General features: G+C 36.5%; 1 protein-coding gene across 5 annotated transcripts in view; it reads left to right on the plus strand.

Moving 5' to 3' along the window:
* Positions 1–16,003, plus strand: part of CUL2 (cullin 2) — an 81,458-nt gene that overhangs the window by 2,670 nt on the left and 62,785 nt on the right. For all 5 annotated transcript variants that reach the window (XM_079301260.1, XM_079301261.1, XM_079301259.1 and 2 more), the window contains exons 2-6: positions 331–469; positions 7,012–7,114; positions 8,876–8,970; positions 11,695–11,800; positions 14,685–14,767. In XM_079301260.1, the coding sequence (XP_079157386.1) occupies positions 351–469; positions 7,012–7,114; positions 8,876–8,970; positions 11,695–11,800; positions 14,685–14,767 (506 nt within the window). In that variant the 5' untranslated portion in view covers positions 331–350. The remainder of the gene's footprint in view (positions 1–330; positions 470–7,011; positions 7,115–8,875; positions 8,971–11,694; positions 11,801–14,684; positions 14,768–16,003) is intronic.

Raw genomic sequence — 16,003 nt, forward strand, 5'->3', positions numbered from 1 at the left:
AAGTGAACAAATCAAAATTTACAGGAAAATAGTTTTATTCATGTGACACTGTTAAATGAATAGTTTGGTGAGATAATGAACTTTGTAAAGCATGATGCTGTTAGATTAATTGGTGTATTCTTATAGGTTACTAATGCAACATTAGTGTTCCATTCCAAAGCATTAAAAATGGGGGAGTGTGAGCTTCATTTTGGAGGGGGTGGGTGTTCTTTGTGTGGCTCTATAATAGTGGTGCAGCAGTGTTCGAAGTTTAAATTGAAAAATTCAAAGGAAGTGTATATTTTTTCAGTGATTGTGCAATGTTGTCTGACATGTTTAATTCTTCTACAGATTAACACTAAAGCCCCACAATGTCCTTGAAACCACGAGTAGTTGACTTTGATGAAACATGGAACAAACTTCTAACGACGATTAAGGCTGTTGTTATGTTGGATTATGTTGAAAGAGCAACGTGGAATGATCGCTTCTCGTATCCTTTAAGCGAAAAATCTGACTTAATGTGTTTGTGTGATGTGTTTAGCACAGAGTAAACCTGTGTTATATAACAGTGATCATGAGCAGCTTGTTGTTAGGCTGTACCTGTTATTAGGACTGTGAATAAATTGAAGGGATGGGAAATTCTGCATATTGGGGGACTATTCTATGTGAAAATCACAATGCTGTTAAAAAGTAAACTGGTCCCAGTTTTAGTCACTTTTGGTTGCTCTAATACTTGGGCTATATGCTAAAGCTGTTCTTACAGCTTTACTACCTATTCTATGAGGTTTTCTTGTATGTTTAAGTGTTTGTGTGTAGCAGGGGAAATACCCAAGACAGAGATTGTACATCTTTAAATTTGGGTTGTGGGGGGTGATGAGGTTGTTCTGCATGAGGATTTCTCCCTCTTCTTTGCATTTCTAACTGTACTGGTAACTACCATGCTAGACATTTCTACAGCAAGGATTTATTAAAAAGTCTTCTTCTTTTCCGTCCACTGTTATTGTCACATTGCTTGTGACAGTTAAGCTATGTTTAAAAATCTTTCTGCATCCATATAGTCCTGCTGTTCAAGTCACAGCTGTACATACATTGTTGTAGTGGAGAGGTTTGTGCATTACATGTAAAATGGACCTGTAGTATTTTACAAGATTTAAGTTTTAGTGAACTTTTGAAAGAAGTATAACCTTTCTAACCAGTTACACTGTGCCATGTGTCTATATTCATTAGCCATTACATCCTGGTGAATAATTGAAGAATTTTAGGAGGCTTTGCACCTGTTTTGCAGAGATTGAACACAGTTTGATTTAATTACGAGAGGGAAGAATAATTTCGACTTAATTATTGTGGGTGAAAGAAAACAAGAACCTGAGAAGATCCTTATACATAAGTTTTTACAACATAAGCTTATTCTGTGTGCAGGAGCTTCACTCTAAAGTCTCATCTCATTCTGAATATGTTAACCATTTCTCAGAATTGCTTTCCTGCATTGCCTGTGTTTTGAGTGTGTGAATGTGTATATGTACATAGCTTGTAGTTCTTGTGGAAACTTTTTGTGGTGTAATAATCTTTAAGAGCTCTTTCATTAGAAAATTTTGTAACTAATTTCTGGGGGAATGACTTGCCACCTTGTACTGAAGTCAAGTTCAAGTGACTCCAGAAAGATTTTTAAATTCATTAGGTGGGTACTTGCATGCTGAGAAGTTGTTCTGCAGTCATTCTTTCTAAGCAGTTTTTGAGGATTACATAGTTGAGTCTTTATCAAGTGGTTAAATTCTGTAGCTTAAAAATTTAAACAAAGGCATCTAAAATAGATTTAAATATAAAATAATAATTGTTGCATGAGATGTTGTATTGATTCCTCTTGTCATGCTGTTTTGCTTACAACTTCTTATGTGGAGACCTTGCACACGAGTCTGCTGTTGATCCTCTTTTGGGATTTAGTCCAGTTGATTGAACATTGGAAAAGGATTGCTTATGAATAGCGGACTCAGGAAGCAGTCTTGGAACAATCATTTGATATGTAATTCCTAAGACCTTACTTACTGTCATCTCTTAATTACATTCATTGGAAAGTGGCGCTGTTAGTGCCTGATTTGGCACAGGCATGAGCCTTTTGTCTTATTGGCTGGGGCTGAATGGCCCAAGGAGTTTCTGTAACTCTCAGCTTGAAGGTTGGTTGTTTAGTACTTCTGCTTCCTGTAACCAAACTTTGCTTTTTTAACACAAGCTGCTCAATAAGTATTCAACAACTTGGTGGAACTGGTAGTTCTATACACCTGGAATAAAAGCTTTTTCCAGGTTTTACACATAGAGAAGATTGTGGTATTAAGTATATTTTTTAAAAAAATTGGCATTTAAGAAATACATCATCTTGTTCTTTGTTAACTTTTTATCTCCAATTTAATTGAAATAATATTTCTAAACATCTACAGTGATTTAAAAGGAAATGTTCTATTAATTATTTTTATGATTGCTTAATTGGCACAATAGAAAGATGACAAATTATTTGAACTGTTTCAGTAAAACTCATACAGATTATTTCATTGATTTTGGCATCAGTTGATCTTTGTACTCTATGGTCGACACAGTGATATGGAAACAAAGGTTAAAATGCAGCAAACAATCACTGTTTCAATCTGCATCAGTGTATTCTAACAAGTGTTAGCTTTCCCTCGTGCTGTTTGGGGCAGCTGAGCTCTAGTGGAGCATGGAAGCTGACAGTATTTTAGGGATGACAGGCTTGCACTGCACATAATCCACTTCTAGACATAAATTTTGCACCACTAGGTCTGCAGAACTTGTTTGTCTTGAATATAGTGTTTCTTTTATAACTTATGGTAATTTTATTGTTAAACATGGCTTATCTTTAAATAAACATTTTACTTCATACTTGAGATGCTAGAATGGCAATGAGCTGGGAACCACAGTGGTGTAAGAGTTAAAATCTTCTGGAAAAGATCAACTGAAAGACTGTATGTCAGGTTATTTAAAATGTGAGTCATCCTAAGCCACCTTTGACCTTCAGATTTCCTTTTAAGATTCTCTGCAGAAAGAAATGAGTATGAACTTGTTTCATTGACTGGTAAATGAGTGACAGTTATGTCTCTGTTTGAGGTGTTATTGTGAATACATTGTAACACTTTCAAGACTGCTGTTAACTGTTCAGTAGGCATGGGAATGCTTTTTAAGTTAAGGCTTGGTTAGAGAGTGAACTGTCTTTTACCTAGAACTTTTTGAACAGGTAGAACATTAAGCTCTTCCTGCTGTTGTCTTGTGGTTTTGTCCTGGTTTGAAAGGACAGGTGTCTGCCAGTAAGGGCAGAGGTTTCCCTTTTTGGAATAGACTTTGGTTCCACTCCCCCCCCCCAAGTATTATAATTGTTTGAATCAAGGACTCTGAGGCAGAGATAAGGGGGGTGGGAATAACAGCTCTTTTACTAATATATCTAACTATACAAACAGAAAACAATAACAGTTAAAATTGCTAACAGAACGAAATAGGTAACTCAGTGTCAGTCCCTTTAGATGCAAGCACGCTGTCTCTGTGCTCAGTCCAGAGCCCGGATCTGCTGAAGGGCAGACGGGAACGGAGGGAGGGGGGAGGGGCAGCAGCGGCCGCGCCGGTCCCGGAACGGGCTGCAGCGGCGGCTCCTCGCTCACCGTGTGTGTCCGGGGGATCAGCTGTGTCCGCAGAGGCAGGAGGCTGGAACGGGGCAGATGCAGGGCAGGTGATCGCAGAGGGTCTGGCTCTGCTGTGCTCGGCCGCGTGGCTGAACGATCCCGCGCGTCCTGCTCCCGGCGCGCCGGAAACGCGAGTGCCCTCCCGGAAGCCTCAGAGGCCCCTCCGGGGCCGTCCCCACCCACCCCCTTTGTCTGGACCCATCAGGGACCCTGGGTGTAACCGGGCCAGCTCCATTGGCATGATAATGGGAAAAATTCTTACAATTGACACAGTAACAGAAAAACACTCAACCCCCAAGAGTTTTCGACCCAGTAAGTTGCAAATAAGATGAACAGTATCCAGGGGCAGCTGTACTTCAAACAGAATTATTTTAAAAATATGCATCATAGCCACCTGCTTTTTTCCACCATTTTTTCTCCAAATTTATTCTCCCTTCTCTAATGAGCTATTTACCATTTCCTATAATGAACCAGAAATTTAAACATGTATCTGAAAAACAGCTGGCCAAGAAGGAAGAGTAAATAAAGTTCATATGGCCATGATTCTTTCTGACTGAGTCCTGAAATTGTCTACAAAGTTTTGGTTCTGTTACAGAATGTTAATGAATGGAAATTTTCCCAAAGCTCTACATTGGTCTCCTAGAGAAATCTTAACTAGGTGCTTTTTTAATCCCGAGGACAATATTTGTGAGCTTTTGTAGCCTTGGATATAGTATTTTCTGTTTGATAGTAATTTTATTTCTTAGTTTGAAAGAGCTTCAATTTCCCATTGCTGGGTAATGCCCTTCGAATAGCAACTACCAAAGCACTTAAGTCACAGAAGAGTTTCAATGTTCTTGTTCTCCATACAGAGTGAAGGCCCCTAGGCAGCAGTTTGGCTGCAGCTTCTTCTGACCTTTCTCACCCTGCAAAACTGCATGCTGAACTGGAAAAACAGATGACTTTCACCATTGATGATGAATTATTGAACAGTAAAGACTTCTTCCTGTTGTTCTAAGGGGCAGCAGCTAAGGAAAAATGTGCTTTCAACACAGTGATTAGTGATTGATTTCACCTTCGAGATTGTTATTGAGAGATTTACAACATTTTGAGTATGACACTTAAATTTGGATTCTGGACCCAAAGATAAAATGGATAAAGAAACAAGTACAAATTGAGCAAGAAAAAGGAGTTTTGATATAGTCAGATATATTTCAGTCTCATGATAGCTTTTCTTTTGTAGAATTCTAGAGAAACTTGATATCCAACAGGTAGTATTTGGTTGATGCAGGAGGGTGAGATGCCTGTTCAAGTGCTTCTGTGATTAAGCTCTTAGTTTGTGTATCTGCTGATACTAAACACATTGGCAAATGTCACAGAAGAATACTAGATTCAGCTTTCTTCATTTGTGAGGAAATTTCTTCTCTAGAATAAGAAGGGACATGTTTGAAAGATGAGAATTTTCATGGAGGAGTAGAGATTCCATTTTCATTCTTAAATAGGATTATTAAAACTAAGAAACTTGTTTACAAGATAAATTGAGATATTTGTTGCTTTGATCAAATAAACTGCCATTGCTATTTTCTTGTGCTGCTATGGTGAAGACTGCCTCTTTCCTCTAAATTTGTGTTAAGTTGTTCTTGTGGTAGAGATCTCTAGGTTTTGGTGATTCAAGTAGTATAGTTGTGGATCTAAATAGGAAAAAAAGTCATGCCCCCTTTGCTTGTGAGTAAATTATGGAGATTTCTGATTCTGAGTTTAATTTATCAAAAATATCTTTGCACAGTGAAGAGCCTTGTGGCTTGACTTTTACTGAGGATGCATTTGACTACTCACCATCCTTAGACTGAGAAAATTTGGTTTGGGGAGAGGAGAGTGTAAAAACCAATTATTATTTATAATCTCTTTAATAGAATATTTCATTCTTCACTGTTTAAATTTATTTTAATGTTTTATTGGTCATTACTTTACAAGCTGGTGTAGAGCAATGGTAGCTACTATTACAAAGCAGTGAATGTTGCCTATTTTCTTGGTGTTTCCATTTAATGCTTTTTACTTTTCTGAGCAGAATTCTAATAATGATGATCTATATGAATGAAAAAACTACTCAAGATTAGATTCTGGTTGGGGTCTCTGAGATTCCAGTTGCCAGATAAAGGTTTTTTTCCTAATTAGTTCTCCTGCATCAGAATCTTCTTTGTTTTAAGTAGTAATTTCATACAAAAAATGAAAAACTTGCATTTGGACAAGCTGTGTGATGAGAGCTTGACACTGTTCTGTAGATAAAGCAGATGACTCTTCAATTGTCTGTCTTTACCTCCTTATACACAGGCATGTGCTTTTTTAGGGTAGACTAGAGGAAAGAAGATCTTATGTCTTCCCTTTATTAAAGTGGTATACTAAATAATTGATTTCTACCATGGCTGGCTTTATAAAGTGCTTAGGCTTAGTGGTTAAGCATAATGTGTTAATTTTTGCAAAATTAGTTTATTTCCCACAGTTGTTCATGTGAAGCTTGACCTAATCCTTGCTTGACTTTTCTGAAAACAAATTTCTCAGTCACAACTTCTCTTCCTCAAGTTACTCTTAAAATTTAATACAAACTAGAGGTGTAGCTCTGAAAGGTAGTTTAGGGACAAAACCACCTTAAGGGTGGCTTAACAGTTTGCTGCTGCCTATTTAAGTTAACAAGTACAACTGTTTTTTGTGGCTGTGATCTAAACAGGATTACTGAAATTATAAGAATGGTTAAAAAATACAAACTTCTTTTTATCCACACCACTGTTGTGCTTATTTAATTTCCAGTGTCCCCTGAAGTTGTTTTACTTGTGGAGGTGAGGGCAAAATGCAGGGACAGTAAGTTGTTTTGGACTCCAGCAAGGAAAACTTGAAGTCAGCTTCACCATGTGTTTGCTCTGCTCTGTACTTGACTAATCACGTTTTTAACTTAATAAGTGCTTCTTTCCATTGTGTGAAAAGACTTTCAGTTCATGTTGGCTGCAAAGATAGAAGAATGGTGCATGAAAGCTGCTTTTTCACCTTGAGATTATTATATATTGTATGTGGCAAATAAAAGGTATAAGCCACATCAGTATGGGGCTATCAGAAGTTTCAAGATCTTAGCCCTAACATTGCCACAGGATTCACTATTTAAAATTGAATATTGGTGCTGTAAATTTGGATTCTGCAAAAGCCAATACTTACACTAATTTCAGAAAATTATTCCTTTTTTTTTTTTTTTTTTTTTTCCTTCTTGAATGTTTAAAAAACCCCAAAATCTAAACTGCATGTGTGGAGAAGAAAGGGTTCTGTAAATCATAAAGTTTGTTGCTATCTTTTCACACTTCAATACAAACCTTAACTTTGAGCCCAGAGACATTTATGCTTTGTGTGTGGCCTATCCCGAACCTCTCGGAGAGAGACTTTATACTGAGACTAAAATTTTTTTGGAGAATCATGTACGCCATTTGCACAAGGTAACCTGTACAATTACTGATGTCCATGTAGGTGTTCTTTGTCCTTTTATTACTTTTTGTAGGTCTTTATGAGACTGAATCACAGATGACAGAGCTGCAGAGACACAATACTTGTATATATGAAATATGTAACGCATATCACACAACCATGTAGGCAGGTATAACAGATATCTGTCAATATGCAACACAAAAGAAATAATTGCCTTTCTAAGCAAACAGTTACAGTTTATGCAATATATTCATTGGCTTGAAAAGCAAGTTCTTTTATGTTGAATGCTTATAATCAAACAAGTTAGGGAAACATCTTAATTTTGTAAATATACTGGAGTTTGTCATTGTTTTCTGTTTCAACAGAAAAGTATACTCCAGTGTCTTGGAAACTGATTGTATATACTCTGTTAAAAATATAAACAAAAACATTCTGAAATATGTGGGAAATAACACACATGCCTGGGAGGAGAGGAAATAACAGCAAATTATTTATTATGACAGCAATATTTGTATGTCTATATAGCTGTGAGTTAACTTCTGTTTCATCAACTGAGACAGGAAACTTCATTGGAATCATGATTCATCATGTTTAATGGGTAGGGTAGATGAATGGTGTCTCCACCTATATCAGTAAAAAGAGAAGTAGATTTAGATCAGATGCTTATCAGTGTCTTTATAGGGGGCAAAGCATTGCAAATTCTGCCTAGTGCTGCTAAATGGCTTCATGCTTAGGTACCTAAGTATCTGGCAAGATAAGCTGGACGTCCTAATGGGCAGTTCCACTGGTCACAGGATAATTCTGGCACTCTGATAGACTAAATCTGTTCACTAAACTAGCGGAGAACTCTACCAAATAAATTCTTCCACGTTTATTTAGTGAGCTGATTGAGCTCACTTAGGATAATCAGGCAGGTGCCAGAGCAGTGAAAGCTGTGGGAAATAGTGGAAAACATACATCCAGTTTTGGAATTGCCTATCCATCACTTGTCTCTGAAATAATGTTGGAAGACCTTTGCAAAATGCATACAGCAAAGGAAAGCATTCTCAGTTCTGTTTTGTCTAACAGCTTTCCTATTTCATAATTTTTTTACCATTTTTTGCATGGGCTTCTTCACTGCTTGAGCCAGATTTTAAAATTACATACTCTAGAGAGAATTAAAGTTTAATTCGTAGGATTTTGTCTTCTCCCATGAATCATACTAATTAGTTTAAATTGTTGAACTTTCTTCTCTGAATATGAATCTATTTTGAGAAGTTAGGTAGCTTTTTAGATGATGATTTGTTTAAGTTTCAAAATATTTGCGCCTAGGTTTGAAAAATTTGAATGTGTTTTATGTTTATATGTATCTGTGCTTTGTTAAACTTGTTTTATTCTGTGATTCTTGGTAAGTATAAGGACTTCTCTATCCCGTAAGGCGTAGTGGTTTTAAATGGATATAGTTGGTCAATTCTTCTGGTGTGCAGTGCATGTGGCTGTGTGAATATAAAACTGATCTGTGTCAGTGAGGGAATACTTCTGTGAGTTATCCCACCAGATTGATGTGAGAATATGAAACAAGCAGGCATTTCTGAAAAGATCAATAGGAAATAATACAGTAGAGAGAGCTAGCTGGCTTACCAAACCTTGATAGTATTAAGATGTGGTAGCTTTTTGGTCATTGCCACAACTCTGAACATGCAGATGCTATTCCAAAATGATAATCCCGTGATAACTTTCCGTGTGCTATTTTCATACTAATTCTGGTGTGTGGGGGATGTGTGCCTTCACAGAGAGTTCTGGAAGCTGAAGAACAAGTACTGGTTATGTATCACAGATACTGGGAAGAGTATAGCAAAGGGGCAGACTATATGGACTGTTTATACAGGTAAGCTTTGCAAAAGAGTTGTTAAACCTTTGAAACTATTTAAATGATCTGCAGGTTAAGTTGAAGAGTGTTGATTAAAGAGAGTAATAGATGAATATGCCTCAGGTCAATTTTGGAGAGAATGTAATTATGGTAGCAGAACATGAGAAAAAGGGAATAATGCCTCAACAGGTAGGTATCCAAGATGGTTCCTAGAGTTCTTTCATTACTAATGTATTCTACTTGATGTTGCAGTGCCGAATGTGTTGGTGCTAATCAATCCTGCTGTGTATGAGCTAATAATCCTGGGAATTCTTCTACAAGGATGGCACTGTACTGCAGTATGCAGTTGAACCAGCATGGCTTGAGTCAAAGCTTTAAGATATTCTACATTTTATAAATCAGTTGGAGGTTTTTACTTATTCCTTGGTTGCTCTGAAAAAAGTACCATAATTTAGTTGACTCTGTTTTGTCCCATATTCTAGTTTGTATAATTCTTCCTGCAATGAAAACTGATTGTCTACAGGTGGTAATCTGAAAGTTATTTTAAAATAGAATCCCTTAAAATTTAATTAGGCTTGCATCTCTGCTTCCAATCTGATAGGCAATATTTGAAACACTACTCAAATGTGAGACACTTTTAAACAAAGTCATGAAATTGAAAGAATCAATCTTACACGAGATCAATCATGTAACTGGCAAATGAGTTAAATCTTTTCTTTCTTCAATGCTGATTTTGGTTTGGTTTTTTTTTCAACCATTCTCCTTGGTGCATTTTGCTAGGAAAACAAATCTGGATTAAGTTTGAAAAGTAAAATTTCACATGTGCTTGACTAAACCAAGGTGATAAAACTGTTGGAATAAGGAACACTGGAAGAAACTTCCTCAGTTGTTGTTTTTGGTACTTGTGATGGTGAAAATAATAGATAAAAGCAATGCTGGATATCAGGCCTTACCAGTGTCTGGTTGCTATAACTAGTTTCATAGGTACTTTTAAAAAATCTGGTCTGTGTACTTTAATTTCAAGTGATCGGGAGGGTTTTCTTATCCAGCAAATTGAAATTAAGTTATTTAAAGAAAAAAAAAAGAAAGAAGTATTAAAATTATTCATAATAAAATCCTGAAAACTAAACACACATGGTGTAACTTTTGCTTTGTTCCATTTTGTCTTTAAAATACTTGTAATAGTACCAGCATATCAAGGTATAACAATTTTCAGTTTTACATGCTACTTTTAGTTCTCTTTCTTTATGTTCTGATGGAAGAGAGAGGGAGTAAGTGAGGGCAGTTAGGGCTTTCCTTTTTAGGAAGTTAAATAGGGAAAAGCAGACTGGCATCTGTTGGCTTTGTTCACATGGGGAAGATGGGAAAATGCCACTAGGGATCCTGCTTGAGGTTGGTGTTCCAGTTGTTCCTAGTGTCCCTACAGGTTTTATATGACATGGAAAGCCTGTAGCCCTCTAGAGAGACCTGCATTTACAGTTCATGGCTGGTATGGCAGGGTTACAGTACTCCCTGAGTCTGAAAGTAGCTTAGGCCACTGTACTCCAGTTTGTCATCACTGCACTGTGACAAGTCTTCCTTCTTTGGACTCTTTGGTGTCCTAAATTCTTTCAAGTTCACAGGATTTCACAGTATGTTCTTCCTTTTCTCCTTTGCTTGACTTTTGCCTTCATGCTGAGAGTGTTCAGACATCTCTGGTCTGGTGCAGCCTCTGAAACCTGAATCTCTTAAAGTGCTTCAGTAATCTGGCTTTTTTCAGTGTCTGAAACTGAGTATCTCAAAACTTCTGGTTAGATCAGAAATTTAAAGAACCTTCTTAGTTGCCTCATTTAAGCATTTCTAATATAAGAAATATTATAAGTGTAGTTGTGAAATATATTAGATTTTTTTTTCCAGTTACTTGGGAAACAAAATAGGATGGTTCAGTTTAGAAGTGTTACAATATTTGTTTTATGGGAATACTGGGAGTCAAGAGGGATGTTTTGGCAGGTCTTGCACAGAATCCATTTTGTGTTCTTTATAAAAACTATGCATATGGTAGTAAATGCTGAATTTTAAAATAGCATTTATAGCATTTCTTCTTTGTAACTGTTACTTAAAATAATTTATGAAAATTCCCTTTAAAATTTGTAATCTGGCTGTTAGCTAGTTACTGTGACCTGAGTAAGGGATCATAACTGACAAAAGTTTGCCCTGTTAAAATTAGCAGTACTTCTGTGTTCCAGTCTGAGAGAAACACAAAAGAATAAACACAAAAAAATTAAAAAAAGAAAAAAAAAAAATAAACACAAGAGAATAGAAGGTAGTACAGGTAGAAGAAAATAACTTTTTACTTAAGAATATCTGATAGTAGGAGTGTTTTTCTATCATTAAAATAAACTCCTATCACTCTAATAGTAATCTGTGAGTTTAGGAGTTATTTTGTACGTATATGTATCTATGAGTAGTACAGCAATTCATGTCAAAAGGTTGGATACTTACACGAGTATATTGCTCACCAAGAAAATGCTGACAGTGATATTTCATGTTCCTGTTTGATCTCTCAGTTGCCAACACTACTGTTTTAATGTGATGTAAATTCTTTGAATGTCATTTGTATTGTAATATTTTTCTACAAATAGCAATGGTATTGGTTAAAGAAGGTTATATTTTGTGATATGGAAGACATTCCACAATTCTGAATTTATATTTTAAAGCCTTTTCTTTTTGCCTGTTTTGATTAGATTATATTTATTTCTATAGGTACCTCAACACACAGTTTATTAAGAAGAACAAATTGACTGAAGCTGATCTTCAGTATGGTTATGGAGGGGTGGATATGAATGAACCATTGATGGAAATTGGAGAGGTAAGTATCTCTGAAAATGGGGTTGGATATGAAAGGTATTCAGAATGCCATGAGTTCAGCTCTGTCCTTTGAAATTTTCTCTTTTTTATGCCACAGAAATATTGTAGATGGAAGCACTGCTCCCTTTGTAAAAGGAGATTACAGTTTTGGTGCAGAAAAATAAGAGTGACATGGAAGGGAAAAAAGCAAGTGTGAAAACTGTTGGAAAACTTGGGTTTAAAATGTGATAATAGAACCACTTTGCAAACAAACTTTAGATTCTTAAGTTACAGCTTATCTAGAAAACGTTGAAGAAGCAGTATACTTTTGTTTTTGGAAGCCCTTGAAACATTAGACTTGAGGCTTCTATTTCTTGATGTGACAAAGTATAAAAAGCTTTTCTTGAGAATCTCAAGGCAGTAAAGTTCATATCTGTTCTTGACTGGTGTAGGATTAGGTTTATGGCAGTCACTCCTTTGTCCTGAAAAGTAATGGAGACTTGAGTCCTACATTCATGTATTAAATTGCAGCACTGTTTTGGTGAATTCATTGCTCCATTTCTTGACCTACAAGGCACTTGGCAAGTCCATAAAGCCTTTGTTTTGAAAGCATTTTCTCTTTCATTATGGCTCCTGTAGGATTCTATCTTTTATTCTTTGGCTTGTACAAGGGCTCTGGCAGAAGTCAAATTATTTGTTGTTCATCACTTTAGAATTGAAGGAATTATCATTTATGCCATTTTAGATGACTGAAATGATCTGGCTTTATCTACCCAAGGATAAGCATGTTTATTTTATATACAGTCCTCTTAAGTCTCAGCAAGAAGTTACAGAAATAATGCCCAATATTTTTAGAAGCCGAACTGCACTCTCTGTTCTTAAGTTTCTGTCTCAACATCACTCTTGTGTGGTAACAAAACTTTGTGAAAACTTTTCAGTAATCTTAAACAAGTCCATTCATGCTCAGTTCTTTTGAGGTGTGTAACAGTAGGTCTGTACCTGAGAGCAGAGGTGTGTGGGCACAGCTTCAAACAGTTCTTCATCCCCACAAATGTTCCAGACATTCAGTAATTGTTGTACTAGGAAACATACAGGATGAGATAAGTTAATGAAAATAGTCTGCCAGTGCTTGCAAGAGATTGCTTTTCCCCCTGTGTGTTATGAATGCATGGTGATGAAGACTGCATTTCTGAGTTGAGCCCCTATCACTGATTCCAAACTCCTGAGTTTTCAATGGCTCTGTGGGAATCCTGAGCTAGAAGGTATTTAAGATGTGCCTTCTGGGCTTTTTTTCCCCAGAAACAGATTCTGGAAAATGGAGAAAACAGCCACCTTCAGTATTGCCAGTCTAGTTGGAGAAAAAAGATCAGTCCCTATCCTCAAGAAGGAGTAACTTGAACTAATACCTCAAATTGCTGGATTGATCTGTCTATAGTTTATTTGACAAGAAAATTCCAATATGTGACTTAACTTTGCTTCCCACTGGTAGCTCTTATGTGAGAAGGACCATACTAGAGACTGCATTGCAGAATAAATGGACCTGAGGTTGTTTCTCTTTGCCTCATAGTCACAAAATATATCATTTCTTTTCCTTTTTTCCCCTCACTTTCTTCTCTCTCTCCAGAGCTGGCTTCCTTCAGCTGGCTTTTTTCATTCTGTAGTGGATAAGTTCCTGTTGTCTTACAGAAACTTAACTCTTCTCCAACTACTCTCCACAAGGCAAGGCAGTGAAAATCACTCCTAAGGCAACTTTGGTTTCAAAACATGATCTATCTTTAGATTTAAGCAAACCTTTACCTCTCTTTTAACCTGCTTCTGTCAGGTTTACTTTCTGGACCCTGTATTGCAGCAGGGGTGCTGAATAGCTGTGACAGCTGGAGCAAGTTCATTTATCTGCTCTTTAAAAAAGAGATTTATTTCACAGAGTGGATCAGATTGGCAGTTGATAGCTATGTGCCTGCTTTCAGTTAAGACATACCCAATTGTTAATTTTTTAATGTAATGACCTGTTAGTTGTGTCAAAGCTCTTTTAGAACAATATTCTCTCTGTCCTTACTGAACTTAGCAGTTTCATTTTTTTTCCAGTCTAGTATTTTCTGGCAGATGTTTTTCGAGGTCTTCTATGTGCAGTTATTATCTGTATGTAAGAGATCACATTGTAAGGGATCACATCCCTTTTGTGCTTTAAATCTGACTTTGATTCAACTTTGAACTCTAGCAATTCTATTTTTAAAAATGTTGTGTCTTGGGAGCAACTGCTTCACCAGTAAGAATCAGAAAGATTTGAGTCTACTTGACTGATTTCTCCAATGATATATTAGAAGTAGAATGGCCTATCCCTAATGTGAATTGATTTGAATTCCATTGGAAGCCAAATGTTAGCTTGCCAGTGACTTTGCTTAAGAAGTAAACATCTTAATTTGGAGATGTTCTTTGTGTGTTGGATGAAAGGATTCTGTATCTTTGACTCTAACAAATTGGCCAAGAGAAATTCTTTTTTGTCAGCTGAGGCTTATTTTGCAATCATTGTTAGAAATGCTGGCGTACACATTCACACACTTTGGGCAGAAAGGTCCTATTACCGTGCAGATGTTTTATTTAATTGTAGTCTCAAAATCTGCCCTTGTAATGAACTTGCTTAGGGTCCTTATATGCATTTGAGAATACTTGTTGGAGTGGAACCAAGGGATGAATCAGTTCTATTAGATGTGTAGGAAGAATGCAGGCTGGGAAGCCAGCATTCACATACTGCCTGACTAAAGAAAGAAGAGCTATGTAACAATTTTTTAAATCTTGAATGGGGAATTGTGTTATCCTTGGTACTGTTCTAGGTTTGGTGTGGTGGGTTTTAGGATTTTTTTAAATGTACTTTTTTATTGATGTGAACTTGTGTTGTGTCCTGACAGCTTGCTCTTGATATGTGGAGAAAATTAATGATTGAGCCACTGCAGGCCATCCTTATTCGGATGCTCCTCCGAGAAATAAAGAAGTGAGTACTTGGTTGCTTCTTGCTTTAACATAATGTCAGGTTATTGCACTTTTTTTTTTTAACTTTGAAAATCTGTGGACTTCAACAGAATTTTTATGGTTGGTTTTTTTAAGGTAATTTCTTATCTGATGATGATGTAGCTCAATGTAACTATGTATTTGTGGCTTTCATCTGTAGAAAAACACAGTGAATTCCTTATATCCACAGAGGGATCTTTCTGTTTCAGCAAACCTTCTTAACAATGAGAGAGGAGAGGAGATGAGTTAGAATAATTGCCCAGGTCCCATAGGCTGCCTTTTGTTTTTTTTTATCCACTTGATGCTGACTGCCTTTAGCTTCTGTCCTGTCAGTGAAGTTAGGCCAGGCCTTGGGCAAAGATTTGCCAAAGCCAGCGAAGCTGTATTGCTTTGCATAGAACCCAGAACAATTCTTGCTTATCTGCCAGGAAGACAAAGCTTTTAGATTTCTGCATTTCAGATCAGTACCTTCACTTAACATTTTCAGTGTTTGACTTGAATGAAATGAAGATAATTATTTTTGCTGTTTCAGGGAAAGTTACTAATTTATTTCTTTTTTTTTTTTTAACTTCTAAAAAAGCCCAAGAGCTTGGGATTTTCAAAGCTTTGATTGAAAAAAGTTTATTTAACTTTTAAAGGATCTAATAATTTATTAATAAACAGAAATTCTGTGATCTACTACAGATGTTGTATGTAGTTGTATGTTTCATCAGTTTCTGCACTCCTCCCGTTGTTTAGGATTGTTTTGGAGCTGCCTAATGACTGTTTTTTTTTTTTTTTAAGTGATTACTCAGGTGACTAGACTGGTGTAGGTAAACTGAGGAAGACAGATAATTTGGCAGATTGAGGTTCCTTGAATATGAACTTGGTCAGAAAAAAATTTGTAAGGCATTGAGAACCTAATTTTAATTGTTTGTTTGTATTTTTCATTCCTGAATTAAATATTTGACAGCAAAGTAACAGATATGATGTCTCTTTTGGATGGCATTTCTGAGGCCAGGAAGTATTTATTTACTTCCAGTTGTTGAATCATGGTTCCTGTGTTAATGTATATATGTCACTGGTGGGGTGGAGTGGAAATGTGTGTGAAAACCTTTTTCAACAGACACCTGATGCCCTTAAAATAATGGTCTGTACTTAGCTTGAAGCTGATTGCAGACCTCCCCTGGGTGTTTAGATCAAGGCTGTCACTGGCTTTGGGAGGCATTAGATCTTGAGT

The sequence above is a fragment of the Erithacus rubecula genome (assembly GCF_903797595.1).
Source record: "Erithacus rubecula genome assembly, chromosome: 3".
NCBI lineage: Eukaryota > Metazoa > Chordata > Aves > Passeriformes > Muscicapidae > Erithacus > Erithacus rubecula.